The 16032-nt window shown below is 47.9% G+C and overlaps 1 protein-coding gene across 2 annotated transcripts in view; it reads left to right on the forward strand.

Annotated features, from left to right (window-relative positions):
- The window catches only part of LOC144805937 (NACHT, LRR and PYD domains-containing protein 3-like), a 509894-nt gene that overhangs the window by 480448 nt on the left and 13414 nt on the right, over positions 1-16032 (forward strand). For both annotated transcript variants that reach the window (XM_078672409.1, XM_078672405.1), the window contains one exon: positions 2551-2715. In XM_078672409.1, the coding sequence (XP_078528535.1) occupies positions 2551-2715 (165 nt within the window). The remainder of the gene's footprint in view (positions 1-2550; positions 2716-16032) is intronic.

The following is a 16032-nucleotide window of genomic DNA, read 5'->3' on the forward strand; positions in this document are numbered from 1 at the left end:
AAACGGGGTTCTCTCAGACAGGTTCCCCGTTGACAGTGGGGTGAGACAGGGTTGTGCGCTTGCACCGACCCTGTTTTGCCTCTTTGTCAACGGGGTAATCGCACACCTGACCGGGATCGGCGACATCGATGCCCAGAAGTTAAACGGCAGCAGGGTGCCCGCTATTATGTTTGCAGACGACACCCTGCTGCTGTCTAAATCCCCAATGGGAATCCAAAGAGTCCTGAATGGTTTTTCAGCCTTTTGTGTTGAGCGGGGACTTGAGATTAATGCACTAAAAACTAAATTCATGATTCTCAACCCCCCTCCCTCAACATGCCCTAACCCCATTATAGGCCAATTAAGACTAGAGAGGGTTTTTACATTCGAATATTTGGGCCTAACCATTAATCAGGACATGACGTGGGACGCACACCGGACCAGGGCTAGTATGAAACTGGCCCAATTAACGGGGGGCATTTCTAGAATGGTAAACAAATCGACCTATAAACCTCTAGGTGCCGCCTTAGAAATGTATAAAATGCAGGCTAGAGGTGCTGTCTTATATGGAGGGGAATTATGGGGGAATACTCCTGCCCAAAACCTCCAGACCACGGAAAATAACTTTATTAGGCAATTGGCGGCGCTACCTGCAAGCACTCCGCTTTTTCCGCTGATACTCGATCTGGGTCTAAGACCTATATCGGAGGAACTGGGTCTAAGACCTGTTATCTTCTGGCTACGCATTTGGAGCACGCCTGAACTTATTGATTACAGGAACGAGCACCAAGAGATCCTTTCCTCGCCCAAATCAAGAAAAATTCCATGGTTAAGGTATATTAAGAAATCATGTGAGACTCTAGGCAGACCTGATCTATGGCTAGATCCAGCTAACATATGCACTAGGATCCCACGGAAACTTTTAGTGAAGGACCTTCATGAGTTGAACTTAAAACTAACAATGGGAAAAATAAGAGAGGGGTCCCTGGCAGACTCGTTCACTGAACTAAAATATTTGTATCTACTAGAATGTGTGCTAGATGACATTTCACCTGTCTTCACTAGGAAACTTTATATGCAATGGCGCTATAGCACACTCCCCATAAGGTCCTTTACTATCCACTGGGCCCAGCCCATATCCTGTGAGCAGTGCCCGTCCTGCCCTCATCATCGGGAAGACGACCTGCATATTTTATTTTTCTGCAAGGCGTACCAAAGACCGAGGAAGTACTGTCTCGTCCCTCTCCTTAAAAACCTGGGCTTTAAACTACATCTCCCTGCCTACAGGATTTTAAAAACTGACCTTTCACCTCACATTGTGTTCGCGGTAGCCAAATTTTTGACTGCGATGTGGCACATCCGTACCCGCTCTGTTTCAATGAATCGTAATTTCAATGTATAGTGTATGAATTTATCACTATTTTTTAACGACTTTTTAATGATTTTGGGTCTATATTATCTGTTTGTTTTATTGATTACATGTTTGTACATCTTTTATGATCTATAACCGATCGAAATAAAGATTGAAACTGAAACTGAAACTTAGCCTGATGACTGCTGGTCCATGCTACCACTAGGATAGCTTTCTATAAGGTTGACTTTACAACCATCACCAATAAGGGTCGATTAGACTGGTGCAAGGTGCCCACTAGAACTAGTGAACATCATATGCCAGGCTAACTTCTCACACCTACTTATCCTTCTTGATCATCCTCAGCGTTTGGCACGGTCAAACACGAAAACCTGATTGATACTCTGGAAAAAGGATGGGGTTAGTGGCCCAGACTTAAATTGGGTTGGCACGCAGAGTGCCTGTCTTGAACATCTGTGAGGCTGAAACATGAGTGGTTCAGAAGTTCACAAAGCCCCACTGGCATGACAGCTAGGTCTGCCAAGAGGGGCACTGCTTGTTTGGTCCTGCAGAACTTTTTGTTCTGAGCCATGGAAAGTACAGCTTTGTTTTCTATTCACAAGGTGAGTAATCTGTGGTTAGAAGTATCCATCCGTAGAACAAAATACTAACCCTTGTTAGCACTCTTTCTGGTGAACACTCTATCTAACCACAGATTCCTCCCCGACTCTCCCACCTTCCTGTCCTGCTGAATGGGTCTTTTCTTCACCAAAAAAGGTCCTAGTTTAGAGATCTGCACATTGTCAGCTCTGACCACTTAATGGCTCTGGGTCTAATGGCATGGACAGAGTTCAGAAAGAAACTCGGGTCAGCACTCATGGGTGGCGGTTATGTATGGCTTTGGCGTAATTTCTGAGGCGGGATGGGGTAAACGCGGAGCCCCACAAAACCACCTACCAACGCTCGATGGAATAGCTGGGAAAAATTCTCCAGATCTAATCTGGTGCCTGAGGTATTCACAAAGGTGATGAAACTGCAGTTATCCAGATTATCCATTAGAAAGAGTGTTGCCAAAGGTAAATAATATGTTAATTTCAGACAGGTTTAGAACTCTTTGATTGGTAAAATTAAATTCAACTAAACCCTTGTGTAGTTTTTAAAGTGGATCAGCCTCTCAAACACTTCCCCACTCACTGAACTCACATGTTTTTATTCTGCAGGTTGGAGTCCAACTGTCTCTCTGACCGCCACACTAAAGCCCTAATGTCCGCTCTCACTACTAACCTTTCTCTGCGGTGCTTGAAGCTGAGAGGAAACTACTTTACCAGGAAGTCAGCAGCATTCTTCAACACACTGATGGTGTTCGGGGCAGACCCTAAACGGAGGTGAGATTGCTAGGGAAATGTTCATTTATTTATGTATTTATCTATATTTATATACATCTCTATATTTCTTAAAGGGGCTTTCAGTCAGACCTCTTCATCAATTGGCCAGTTGTAGTGTTATTCACATTTTTCTTCCACCCATGATAGCATACAGAACAGGGCAATGGGTGAGCTCACCCCAGTCATTGGTTCCTTTTTGAGTGAGCGCCAGCATTCGGCCGATGCACAGTATCAGACCCCTCACACAGAAATAGTTCCTGTCAGTGCCAAAGAATTGTAAGTCAATGAGTCCTTACTCAAAAATGTAATAATAATACCTTTTTTACAATTTGCATTGGTCTGGAACAGCACGCTAGGTGCACACCACAGCCTGCAGGGTTCTGCACCCCATGTCGACAGTGCCAGAGGTGCCCATCGTCGAACAGACTTTAAAATCATTCAAAGATTGACGCCCATGTGTGCAGGGAGTAGCCATCTGTGAATGTTTTTAACTTTTATTATTAAAAAACATCGGCATCCATATTGAATAGCTTTTGTAATACAGTTTCAAAAAAACATTTCAAATAAAACAATCTTTGGCAAATCCAAAAGGTCTGCATCCTTCATATATTAAAAGAACGGCCTTTTCTGTCTGTGTTTTATGTTGGGCTGTCGGTGGGTCGAGAGACGCGGCATCTTACCTTGGCCAGTGAAGAAGCAATTCTTTTAATATATGAAGTGTCGCATATCATAGCGAACACCAGCGATTTGAGGGACGTCATACAGTTCAAGAACTTTAAGTATTGAAGCTACTGTGAACTTTTCCATTTAAAGTGTGTGCTATATCGGATATAAACTGGGATAATTACTATTGGTACGGAGGCAAGACCTTTCTTTACACAAAGTCCAAAATACACTGACCAGATATATTAGAGAACACCACAACGCTGGTGGACTCAGTTCTGTGCCCTGAGCAAGCCCCATTGGGGCGAAACACATTGGCTGTATTGCGGCTGTTGTGCTTGATCATCGTGAATGTCTCAAGGATTCATTAAAGAGATCATATTTCACATCATTGAAGGACATTATTACCTTTACCTATTTTGCATTTAAGCATTTTTGAAAAAATGTTTTTGTTGCCTCTCTATGTGCTTTCTTGTGTATTATATGTGTATGGTCTTGTGGTAGTGGATCAAAGAGGTGGGCAACTGTAATTGAGTGATCTATTTGGAAATTGTGTATAGCCAGGTGGTGCAACCTGTAATCCCTTACTGCCTATGAGTATGTATTTGCCCTTACCAATCACCATCTCAAATTTCTTATCCAACCTACTTGTTACCTCCATTGTTATTTTCTCAATCGCACAAATTATTCTCAGCTCCGTACTTAATTTATGAAAGCCTTCCCTTTGCTCCATATTGCACCTTTTAAATTGAAAAGATACACAAAATGAACAAAACCGCATTAAGCCAATTGAGACCTTCAATGGACTAAAAGTAGATACACTCCACACTACAAAGTCCTAAATGTAATAACACTCTGTATTCATTGAGACCTTCTAGTTGGGACTGATCCTGTACGACTCTACCGTATTTCCCCAAGAAGCTGACTGAAAACAAAACAGCTGCGAGTCAGCACTCTTACACAACGCGTACGGTGTCAGCTCGCGGTCAAATTCACTCAACAAACAGTGATGCAAGCACTCATAAGTGCAGTCAGCAGCTCAAAATCATCAATAGGCTGTATCCTCCATATAATTCATCTCTTTCAAGGGTATTTGGGATACTAAATAAACTGAGATAAATCCGTAATCTATATGCTTGCCAGATCTGCTCCGACACTACCATCCATCCAGTGCACGTGCACTACTGGTCAAAGATGAGTTCTGTACCTAGGAATAAAATACAGAATTCCTAGAAGATAACTTAAAAAAAGAATATATCTTTATTATGCCGGACCCCACAACTCCGTTGAGAGAAAAATGGATGGATGACGTGGGAGACATAGACGAGTCGGAGTGGCAGGAAGCACTGGCCTCCCCCAAAGAGGTAGGGATACCAGCACGGCTACGGCTAGTTCAGCTAAAAATCCTGCACAGCACATACCATACTAGACGCACCCTGCATAAAATGGGCAGAATACAACATCCATACTGCCTTAGGGGATGAGGGGAGGAGGGATCCTTCTTTCATACACTATGGGACTGCCCCCAGATAGCTGATTTCTGGAGGAGGGTACTGAGAACGCTGTCACAAGTTAAGGGTGTGTCACTGGTTCCAGAGCCCCGAAAGTGCTTGCTAAACATATGGGAACCCAATGACCTCACGTGCCTGACGCAAACGTGGGTTACACTGGGACTCATGGTGGCAAAGCGCAATATAGCGCAGAAATGGGGACCCGAGGATTTGCCTTCACTAACGGCCTGGTGTAAAGATATAGATCTGGCCATGATGGCCGAAAGGGCATTCTACATAAGCAGAGGCTGTCCTCAAAAATGGAACAAAATATGGGAAGCATGGAACGTTTATCGGGGGAACATATGTGAGCCTATACCTGAACATGAAGAAGAAAGTTCTGACGATGATCTGTGAGACATGTGGGGGAGTTGTGTTAAATCAAATGTTTAAAGTCTTAATTGCAGCTGGCCAGACTACTGTACAACTTATTGCTGAACTTTTAAAGCGAGTGTGCACATTGATTGTAACAACTAATCCTTAATGTTTTGATTTACTTGCCAATGTTATAAATGCAAATAATAAAAACAGATTTAAAAATATATATATATCTTTATTAGACAGCTTGTAGACAAGTGAGTGTACATCACCCCAGCATGGGGTCCCGTAGGCACATTTGCCTCGGATATCAATACAAGCTGTGTTTTTTCTCGTATAAGTGAAGAAAAACAATCCGCCCTGAACAAACCCTCCACCCATCCCCCCCCTCAATTCTTGGCACTGTGCTTAGCAATCTTTTATACCTGGATAGTCCTATAGAGTGTAATGCATCAGTTCACAATAATCGTCTCAGAGCTCCTGGCATGCATAATAGCATTGTATTGCAGAAGATCATCTCAGGTCTTGTTTTCCCAAGTAAGTACTTCGTGAGTGGAGCTCAAACATCTTTAGGGCAAGAGGCCTCCGGTATTTCCTCCGCATAAACTTCCAGTTGGTCCCTACAATACAGTAAATCTCGGATCCATTACTCACCGTCGGGACATTCCTAGCCACCCAATTTTACGCCACTGCACGCTTAGCGAATAAAGTGGAGATGGCCACCAGCACCTATAGCATGGTTTGAGCTTTTTCAACCATCCCGGTAGACAAATAGCAGGCGTTTAAACACTCCACTGGTTCCATCACAACATCTGAGAGCACTTGCGTAACGTTCATCCAAAAATTATATATACCAGCACACATTCATGCTAAGTGCAAGAAATCAGCATCTGCCTGTCCACAACGCTCACAGCATGAACTTTCCCTGAGGCTGAATCGGTGCAGTTGCATCGGGGTGTAATAGAGTTGGTGTAAGTATTTAAGTGAATGATGCGGAGATTGCAGTTTGCCGTCAGCCATCCCATTCGCACACAGCAGAAGTTCCAGTCATCCAGCGTCAGTATCGTGCCCTGCACTGTCACCCACTTAGTATAGGAGGGGGATTCCACAAGGTCATTCTCCCTGAGGGACGCATTATACAATTTGGTTATCAAGCCTCCACGCTCCGCCCCCGCTAGCCTCAACCGCAGTGCCCGCAGGGCGCGTGACTCGGCCGGATACCCAGGGTAGATATCTCGGATTGCTTGCCGCACCCGCACATACATGAAACCAAGCATCAGACCCAGCCCCGATTATAGAGATCCCCAAGGTGGGCAATCCCCACCTGACTTAGCTCCTTCAAGGCAGAGGGGTCCCGCGCAGCAGATATGTCAGGGTGCACCGCAAGATGCTGCACAGGGGCATAGGGACAGTCCAGCCCTAGTAGATAACTTAATGCCCCAACTAGATAGACTTTGAGGGGACATCACACACTGGAGACAACTCCTGCCATCTTTGATAGGATGGGCAACATTCTTCAAAATGATGGCACTGCCATGCTTTTTGTATGTTTTGCAAAATACGCCATGTAGGATGCCACCAGAATTTTTCTGGAAAGTAGATAGTGAAATAAGATCACTCTTATGGGAAGGGGGATGCATGAGAATAGCCTTGCACAAACTTCAGAGGGGAGTCTTCAAGGGCAGTTTGGCATTCCCAGACATAACAAAAATATTACTGGGCATCACAGTTGGTTACAATCAATGAGTGGGTATTCATGGGGCGGGATGAACCCGCCTATTGGGTGGATCATTTATCAATGGGGAGGAGAGGATACCCAGTGGCTTTATACCACAAACGGGTAGGAACGCAATTGCCACCGCATAAACAACAGGTAATTTGGATATAGAGGGAGGCAACTAAATTCTTGGATTGGGAAGGAAAACTAACAGAGAAAATTCCACTATGGGATAGCGTCCGCCTAACGGAGGTTGGAGGCTTGCAGGGGTTTTGCAAATTGGGAATTTTGGCGATAGATAGTCTGGGGGACGTGTGGAGGGGCAAAAGATGATCGGGTTTCACGACCTACAACAGGAATACGAAATGCCTGATTCCGAACGCTACAGATATATTCAATTAAAGCACGCACTGCGATGTCATGTACCAGAGGGTCAACACATAGCAGGATACACACCCCTAGAGGCCAGAATTGCATTAGATCCTATGACGTCCAAAACAACCTCTCTGATATATTTAAAAATAATAAATAATACCCCAGACCCGTTGGTGTCTCTTCGAGCAGCATTGGAGACTGACCTAGGTTCAATAGTGGAAGACGAATGGGCTGAGGTGATACAAAGCCCTAGAGAAGTGGCAATAAGGGTGAGATTCCGTCTCATACAACTACGCATGTTACATAGATCATGCACTTCTAAAGCACTCTTATACCGAATGAACCGTAGTGACACAGACATATGTACATGGGGTTGTGGGGCAGGGGGCACCTTTTACCACTTGCTTTGGGACTGCCCCTACATACAAAAGTTCTGAAAGAAACAATCCAGATAATGGTTGAAGTGGTGGGACAAGAAGTCCCTATGGATGCCAAATGGCATATACTATGTGTGACAGGGGAAGATAGATGGCCTAAATATCTAATGCTTTGGTTTAAGACAGTAGACATCGCAGCCAAAAGGAACATAGCAAGGGCATGGTGAAAGAACCAGCCACCAACGGTGACTCAGTGGTGCGAAGACTTAGACTGGTGCTGTGTGGCAGAACAAGTGGTGTTTCAAAGCACAGGTTGCCCTAAGAAATGGGATCCAATTTGGGGTTGTTGGACGAAATATTAAGGACATTGAGGCCAGAATACTTGCATGAATCAGTATACAGTCAGTCAGTCAGTCAAATACTTTTGTTCGATTAGTAAAAATCACAAAAAGACACAAGATATAGATCATCACAAACAATACAATACAACAATACATACATTTCTGATAATAAAAATATAAGAAATATAGATAACATGTCAGGTTATAAAATGAACATATTTCATAAATTTAGTAATACATAAAAAAAAAAAAAATTACCATAAAACATTTGAGTGACTAATTTATAAGAAAGCTATGTGCAAGGACAAGCGCACACAACCTAAGTCTATTCAACAGTTGGTGATGTGTCTTTTGATGGAAGGATAAGACCAAACTTCTCTTTAGTTGTTCCTTTCCTTATTTATTATATCAAATGACAGTATTTGTATACATGAAAACCGGCTGGTTTTCATGTACTATAATAAATAAGGAAAGGAACAACTAAAGAGAAGTTTGGTCTTATCCTTCCATCAAAAGACACATCACCAACTGTTGAATAGACTTAGGTTGTGTGCGCTTGACCTTGCACATAGACTTATAGAAGGCTGAGCTCCTCTCCCCCTTCTCTCGCAGAGAATAGGGTTATCTCTGATCAAGCAGCACCAACAATTACCAACCACAATAATTACCCCATACCTACTTTCTGTAGAGCGCCGTGCTATTTCTGAACATTGCAATAACCCTACGCCGAACTTTGAATTTATAAGAAAGCGCCAACATAACTAGGATGATTCGGTTTGCGGTTTTTAAAGTCTTTATTGCGATTTTTATCATAAAAGACAACTTATGGCAGAAAAGAATAAAACATACATAGAATAATATGTTTAAAACCATCATAATTACATAGAACATTTCATCGTTAAAAAAGAATTAAACGGGGGCGTGGCCAGGCGCCGACTGCAATGGCCGCCTAAATCGGAGCTCCCGCCGGGACCGAAACTGTCCCTTGAAATCCGTCTGTCAAATCCTTGCTGGGGCGTACTGACACCGACGCCCCAGCTTCCTCAGGTCCAGGTTGACGGCATCGCCGTGGCAGCGGAGTCCCGGGACCCCCGGGGATGGCAGCGCCGCGGCCGGAGCTCCGGCAGCCCGACCCTGTGAGGGTGTGGAGCCCGAACTCGGGCGGAAGCCAAACTTGAGGCCCCGGTCTGAGGCCTACCCGGAAGAGTGGCTGGCGCGCGGCAGCAGCATCGGAGCGGGAGGCGCCCGCAGATCAAAGTGAGTGCGGAGCATGCATAGCGGACCGTCCACGGGGGGTGCCTCACATACAGCGCCGCACAGTACTGCAGGCACCTGGCCGGTCCACGGAGGGAGTCGGGACCTGGCCGGCCACCGTTTTATGAGGCCTAGTACCACGGCCTGCATACAGAACGGGACTGCCTGCAAAGGAGCCGGTTGAGGGGCGCCCCAACAGTGAGTCTGGGCACCTGAGCCAGGTGAATGCACGGGGGCGCAGCGAGTACCACGTGGGCAGCAAGCTGACAGACACTGCAATAAGGGAAAGGGTTGCGACCTAGTGCCATTACCACGAGGCGGACCGGAACTGCGTACAGGCAGGGCGCCCAGAACTGTCAACCCCCACATACAGTGAGCCGGTTAGAGGAACCCCTGGCTACCACCGGACCTACACAGCGGACAACTGCACCCGGACGGGTCTCAGGGCCTAGAGTGGCGAGGGAGACCATAAACCAAGGAGTACGAGGGCCCGAAACGCAGACAAGTGCGGCTGCTAGATGGAACGCAGACAGCTTGCGGACACTGCATGACTTGCCCGACTATATTAGACACCAAGTGCGGCGGAGCTACGGTGGCAAACCCAGGGACCGGACCTACGCCAGTGTTAAGGGTGAGACGCGGACCGCACTTTGCGCAAGCACAGACCGAAGTAGGTACGTCGCGGCTAAGGGCGCGAACGCCTAGCGCCGACCAGCCCCGCTTCATCATGCGGCCTAAAGGGGGATTGGTGACCCAAACCAACAAGCTGGATCAATATGCGGTGCCAAGGACACAACAGCAATCCGCCGGGACAGCAAAAGGCAGTACGGAACAAGCGGAACCGTCCCTGACCTCCATCATGACCGCAATCCACACTCTAGGCGCTAACCTCGAGACAAAAATGGACAAGATCTCCATTGAGGTCAATTTGCTGCGTGAGGACTTGGGGAAAACCACTGAAAGGTCCAAGAATAACGAGGGGAACATACGAACCTTGCAAGCCTCTGAAAAACGACTGGAGGACAGGGTAAATGAGCTCGTCCACCAGCAATGACTACTGGCGATGAAGCTCGAAGATCAGGAAGGAAGGGCCCGAAGAAGCAACATCCGCGTGGTAGGTGTTCCGGAAGGCATGGAAGAGGACAGCACAGAGTTGTTTCTGGAAGACCTAATCCTCCACCACCTAAAGCCTAAAAGACTATCGAACATCTTTACCATCGAGCGGGCCCACCGGGCTCCGGTCCCAAAACCCAAACCTGGAGCCTCGCCAAGAACAATCATCGCTAAAGTCCTTAACTATAGAGACCGAGACGCGATCCTTCAGGCTGCTAGACAACAGGGAGACTTGCACCTCGAAGGGGCTACGATCCGGTTCTTCCCGGACTTCACGTTGCAGGTCCAGCAGGAGCGGCGCTCCTTCCAAGGGGTTAAGGCGGCGCTTCGTGAACAAGGATTGAAATACATGATGTTCTTCCCGGCCAAGCTGAAGATTATTGCTGGAGGTAAATCGCATTTCTTCACTTCTCCAGTGGCGGTTCAGGAATGGTTGGACGCCGCTGCACCGGGGGGGCAGATGGATGGCAACGTGGACAATTGGAGAGAACCCGGGGTTTCCTCTCCTGGTTTGGCGACGGGACGCATGGAAGGGGATAAGCAGAGCCAGAGATCCTGGCGCTCCAGGTCGAACAGCCCTCGATGGGACTCGCCACAAGACAATTCAGTGGGCTAAGAATGCGGACACTCGACACAGTGCTTCTTCGAACTGTAACGTATACCAAAACTAATATACTGTTGGGGTTGTCATTAGCGGTTACTTGTGTTTTTGAACTGAACTTAAAAACCCACGTTAAATGTCAACCTTAGTTAGTCCTGAGGAACACAGTACTGGGACAGTGCGGGAAGGGCGGCCTGGTGGGGGCCGGCTAACGCTTTCCTGTAAGAAGTCCGTCGGGGAGGGTTTCTCTCTCCGGGGCAGGGTTGGGCGACAGGCGCTCTGCTAATTGGGGTGGTGGGTAGTTTTGCACCCACGGAGCAGGGAGCAGGGTGGGGGGCACTGTTTCACGGGGGGGGGAAGGCATAATGTTCGGAAGTTGGAGGGAGGGAATGGATGAATCCACATATGTAAAGCGGGAAATTGTTTGCATTCAGCGGGTATGTTGGGGAGATGGTTGGGAGGGTAGGGGAGTTGGGACGGTTTTACGGTCATGTGCAGCTAGAAATATCAGATTCACCTCAAGCACCAGAGCGCAAATGCAATTCACCTCACACAGCAACGGTTATGGCTAGACGATGGGAAAAAAGCCTCAAAATTCTGAGCTGGAACGTCAACGGGCTGGGAGATAGACTCAAACGCACCATAGTCCTGCAATTTCTTAAAAGGTACCAGCCGGATGCGGTCCTACTACAAGAAACGCATCTCATGGGAAATGCATGTCAGGCCCTCAACAGATGGGGGTATACTCTTGCAGTCCACTCAGGCTTCACCTCGGGCTCCAGGGGGGTAGGGATCCTGCTGCGCCGTTCACTGCCTCTTTCTATAGACCACATGGAGACAGACCCACAAGGGCGCTTCGCGGTAGTGTCCGGCAAATGGGAGGGGTATCGCCTGAACCTCATATCCGTCTACATCCCACCTGGCCTTCAAACCCAGGCATACACGGATCTGGGGAAACTGTTACTTTCCCTCCCTGACGGGCAGTTAGTGATGGGTGGGGATTTCAACGCGGTAGTGTCAGGCACGCTGGACAGACACCCTCCCAGGGACATACCACAAGGGCAGAAATGGATGGCGAACTTCTTGGAAGCCTTCGGACTCACAGACGTATGGCGATTGCGCCATCCAACTGACACACACTTCACTTTCTTCTCCGGGCCACATCACTCATTCTCCCGCCTTGATTACATCCTGGCTATACTACAGCACGACACGACAATACAAGAAGCAACCCATCTTACCCGAGGCATTTCCGACCATTCGGCAGTCTTCACACAGATCACATTCGGGACTCGGCGGGAGGGCTGTGTTGTACACATAGGAGCCTGGCACCTACACAATGAGGAGACTAGGAAGAAATTAATAGGGGCAATCACTCAGTATTTTGACACCAACACAGGGTCAGTGGACTCCCCAGTAACCTTATGGGAGGCGTTTAAAACAGTGATCAGGGGGGAAGCATTATCGGTCATAGCCATAAAACGAAAGGATAAAGAGCAGCAGGTAGCAGCTATGGAAACGGATCTCGCGCGGTTGGAAAAGGAAGGGCGGGACACAGGGGCGCTGGACGCACAACGTAGACTACAGCTTAAAACGGCAGAGTATAAGGAGCTAGTAACACAGGAGGCCCAGGCAGTAGCTAGACATAGGATTGGGAAGCTTTACGACCAAGGCGACAAAGCTGGGAAGCTTATAGCTTGGCTCGATAAAAAGCAACAGGCTAGTAAAGTAGTTCCGGAACTTCGAACAGACTCGGGGACCATTCTAACCGAACCACGGGAGATAGTGGCTGAATTTGCGAGACGCTACCAAAAGGTCTATAGCCGGGAATCGGATCGTCCGGAGGAGGACTCTGTGGCCCTCCTGGCGGACATCCGCAGGTCCTGTTTATCAGAAGAAGATCGAGAGGCCCTTGAAAGCCCACTCGCAGTCACTGAGCTGCAACGTGCAATCACTGACCTTCGCCCTGGTAAAGCCTGAGGACCCAACGGCCTCCCAATAGAGCTCTACAAATTGAAGCCGGACATACTTAGTCATCACCTTAAACACATGTTTGACAAAAGCAAAGAGACGGGGAGGTTGCCACGAGACCAGCGTATAGCCACTATCGTGGCAATACCTAAAGAAGGGAAGCCTAAAGAGTCATGCGTTTCATACAGGCCAATCTCGCTGCTTAACGCGGAGCCGAAAATCCTGGCCAAGACACTGGCGAATCGACTCCAGTCGGTCCTCCCTACCCTGGTCCACCCGGATCAATCGGGGTTCATGCCTCACCGCAACACTGCACTGAATATACGGCGGCTCTACGGGGTGCTCGGGCAACGACACAAGATACACGAAGATGCGGTGGTGGTCTCCCTAGATGCCACTATGGCATTCGACACCCTTGAATGGCCCTACATGATCGCGGTTCTTTGTAAACTTGGCTTTGGGCCTAATTTTATTTTGTGGATCCGGCTCCTTTACACCGAGCCGCTTGCCCAGGTAGTAGTGAACGGTAAGGCTTCCGAGATCTTCACCCTAGAGCGGGGGACTAGACAGGGGTGCCCTCTCTCGCCGTTGCTGTTTGCTCTCTCCCTCGAACCACTCGCGGCGTGGATAAGGCAAGACGTTTATCTTAAAGGGATAGCATGGACAGAGGGGTGGGAGGACAAGATCTCATTATATGCCGATGACATCTTACTTTACCTCACCAGGCCACGTAGATCTATAATGGCAGCGCTCGACATCTTCGCGAGCTTTGGCCGAAACTCCGGATTTCGGATTAATTGGAGCAAATCCCATTTATATGTACTCCATGGGGCCGCTCCGAGGCTCCCAGACACGTGTCCCATGACAGTGGCGGAAGACGGCTTTCGATACTTAGGAGTCTTTGTCTCCACGGATAAAACTCTACTGCACGAGAAGAACTTGCTGCCACCTTTACGACGGCTCCAACGAGACGCCAAAGCTTGGCAGCAACTCCCGTTATCATTGCTGGGCCGTGCAGCCCTCTTCAAGATGGTGGCATTGCCGAGATTTCTATACGCACTGCAGAATTATTCTGACCTAGTACCTAAATCCTACTTTGTAGCAGTCGAAGCGGCACAACGTGAACTCCTATGGGCCGGGACGCCCAGAATCGCACTGCGTAAACTTACATTGGGGTGGTACGATGGTGGAATTGCCCTCCCAGACATCCGCAAGTACTATTGGGCCGCACACCTGGCAGCGATCAATCACGGGACGTACAGTGACGGGAACGAACCTGGGTACGGGATGGATAGATGGCTGCTACCTGGGGGAAACTATGAGCTTGCACTCTACTCAAAACCAGGCAAACTACACCTCACAGGCCCGACACAACACTCAGTACAGATATGGCACATTGCTCAGCTGGAACTGGGGTGGTCAGGTGTCCTTACAATGTCAACTCCACTTTGGGCCTCCGAAAAGCTTGGTAATCTAGGGAGTACCAAAGGGTTCCGTAACTGGGACCTTATAGGGATCTCGCAAATAAAAGACCTCTGGAGCCCTAAAGGCATCCACACTTTCGCCCACCTACAGGACACATATGACCTGGCTCAAACCGAACGCTTCCGGTACATGCAAGTGCGACACTCCCTACAGGCAAGCATTCCAACGGATGCGACACTGCCGCAGGCTTCCCCACTAGAGGACAGAATACTGGACGGACTCATCCCAGAACACGCTATCTCACTTACCTACAGAAAATTGATAAATAATCCCCCTGACACGCTCCTTCCCCTAAGGGAGAAATGGGTCAATGACGGACTGGAGATTGATGAGGAGGAATGGATGTTTGCTCTCGCCTCTCCTAGGGAGGTAGCGATATCGGCCAGACTGCGCCTAGTCCAACTAAAAATCTTACACAGGGTGTACATCTCCTGCACTAGGCTTCAAGCGATGGGGAGGGGGGGAGACAGGCTCTGCAGGAGAGGTTGTGGAGGGGCAGGTACCTTCTTTCACATATTGTGGGACTGTCCGATAGTGCAAAAGTACTGGACGAGAGTGGTGCGGTGTATGCGGGAGGTTTGGGAAGTTGAGATTCGGCCTGAGGCCAAGCGATGCCTCTTGAACATTTGGGAACCCACGGACCTGCCCTTCGAGAGGGAGAATCTGGGCGACGCTAGGACAGATGATAGCAAAGAGGAACATCGCTAGGCTGTGGGGAGCCCATACTCCACCGAAACTGACAGACTGGCAAAGCGACATGAATTGGTGCATGCTGCAAGAAAAGACTGTGTACGTTGCAAGAGGGTGTTCCCGCAAATGGGGAGAAGTGTGGTCAAGGTGGAATGACTTTCGGGGTAACATCTGTGAGCCTCCTCCTATCTCGCAGTCCGGAACAGAAGATCTAGTCTAGGCTGTTCCCAAGTGGCTGTAATCGTGGTACTGAATACACTTCGGATGCATCTCTGGTGCTAAATGGAGTCGAAATCAAAACACTTCACTGACCGTGTTTGTTTCTTCTTTTCATCTCTTTTCTCTTTTTCTTTTTTCCCCCTTTTTGTTTTTACCACACATGCTTCTTGAACGCTTTCAACAACGTTTAATGCTATAAATATAAAACCAGACATACATATATCCGCATCCTGAACGACACCCAAACCACACACACTGTTGTAAAACGCCGCCGTACCCCCGGGATGTCGGCAAAGGGGCTGTGTGACTTAACTATGAACGCAAACGTTAACCAGGTGCTGCCGGCCCCAGGGTTGTAGGCGTAAAGCTGTGTAAATGCTTGTGTGGTAATAAAGGTCTTTAAAAAAAAAAAAAAAGAATTAAACAGTATAATAAAGACCTCATATATAAAAACCCATTTAAAAATTAGGAATCAGGATGCCTGCAAATGTCTGGCTCTAATAACCCATGCCCACCCCAGGAATTTGGCAACACCTACGACTACCGCCTCAGAGGTGGTGGTACGTAGTGCCCACAAAGCGTCAGCACTCCCTCGGACTTTAAGATGGCAGCAAATGGGCATAATCCATTTGTTTCTTGGTGC

This window comes from Lissotriton helveticus, chromosome 1_2, assembly GCF_964261635.1.
Source record: "Lissotriton helveticus chromosome 1_2, aLisHel1.1, whole genome shotgun sequence".
In the NCBI taxonomy this organism is placed as follows: Eukaryota; Metazoa; Chordata; class Amphibia; order Caudata; family Salamandridae; genus Lissotriton; species Lissotriton helveticus.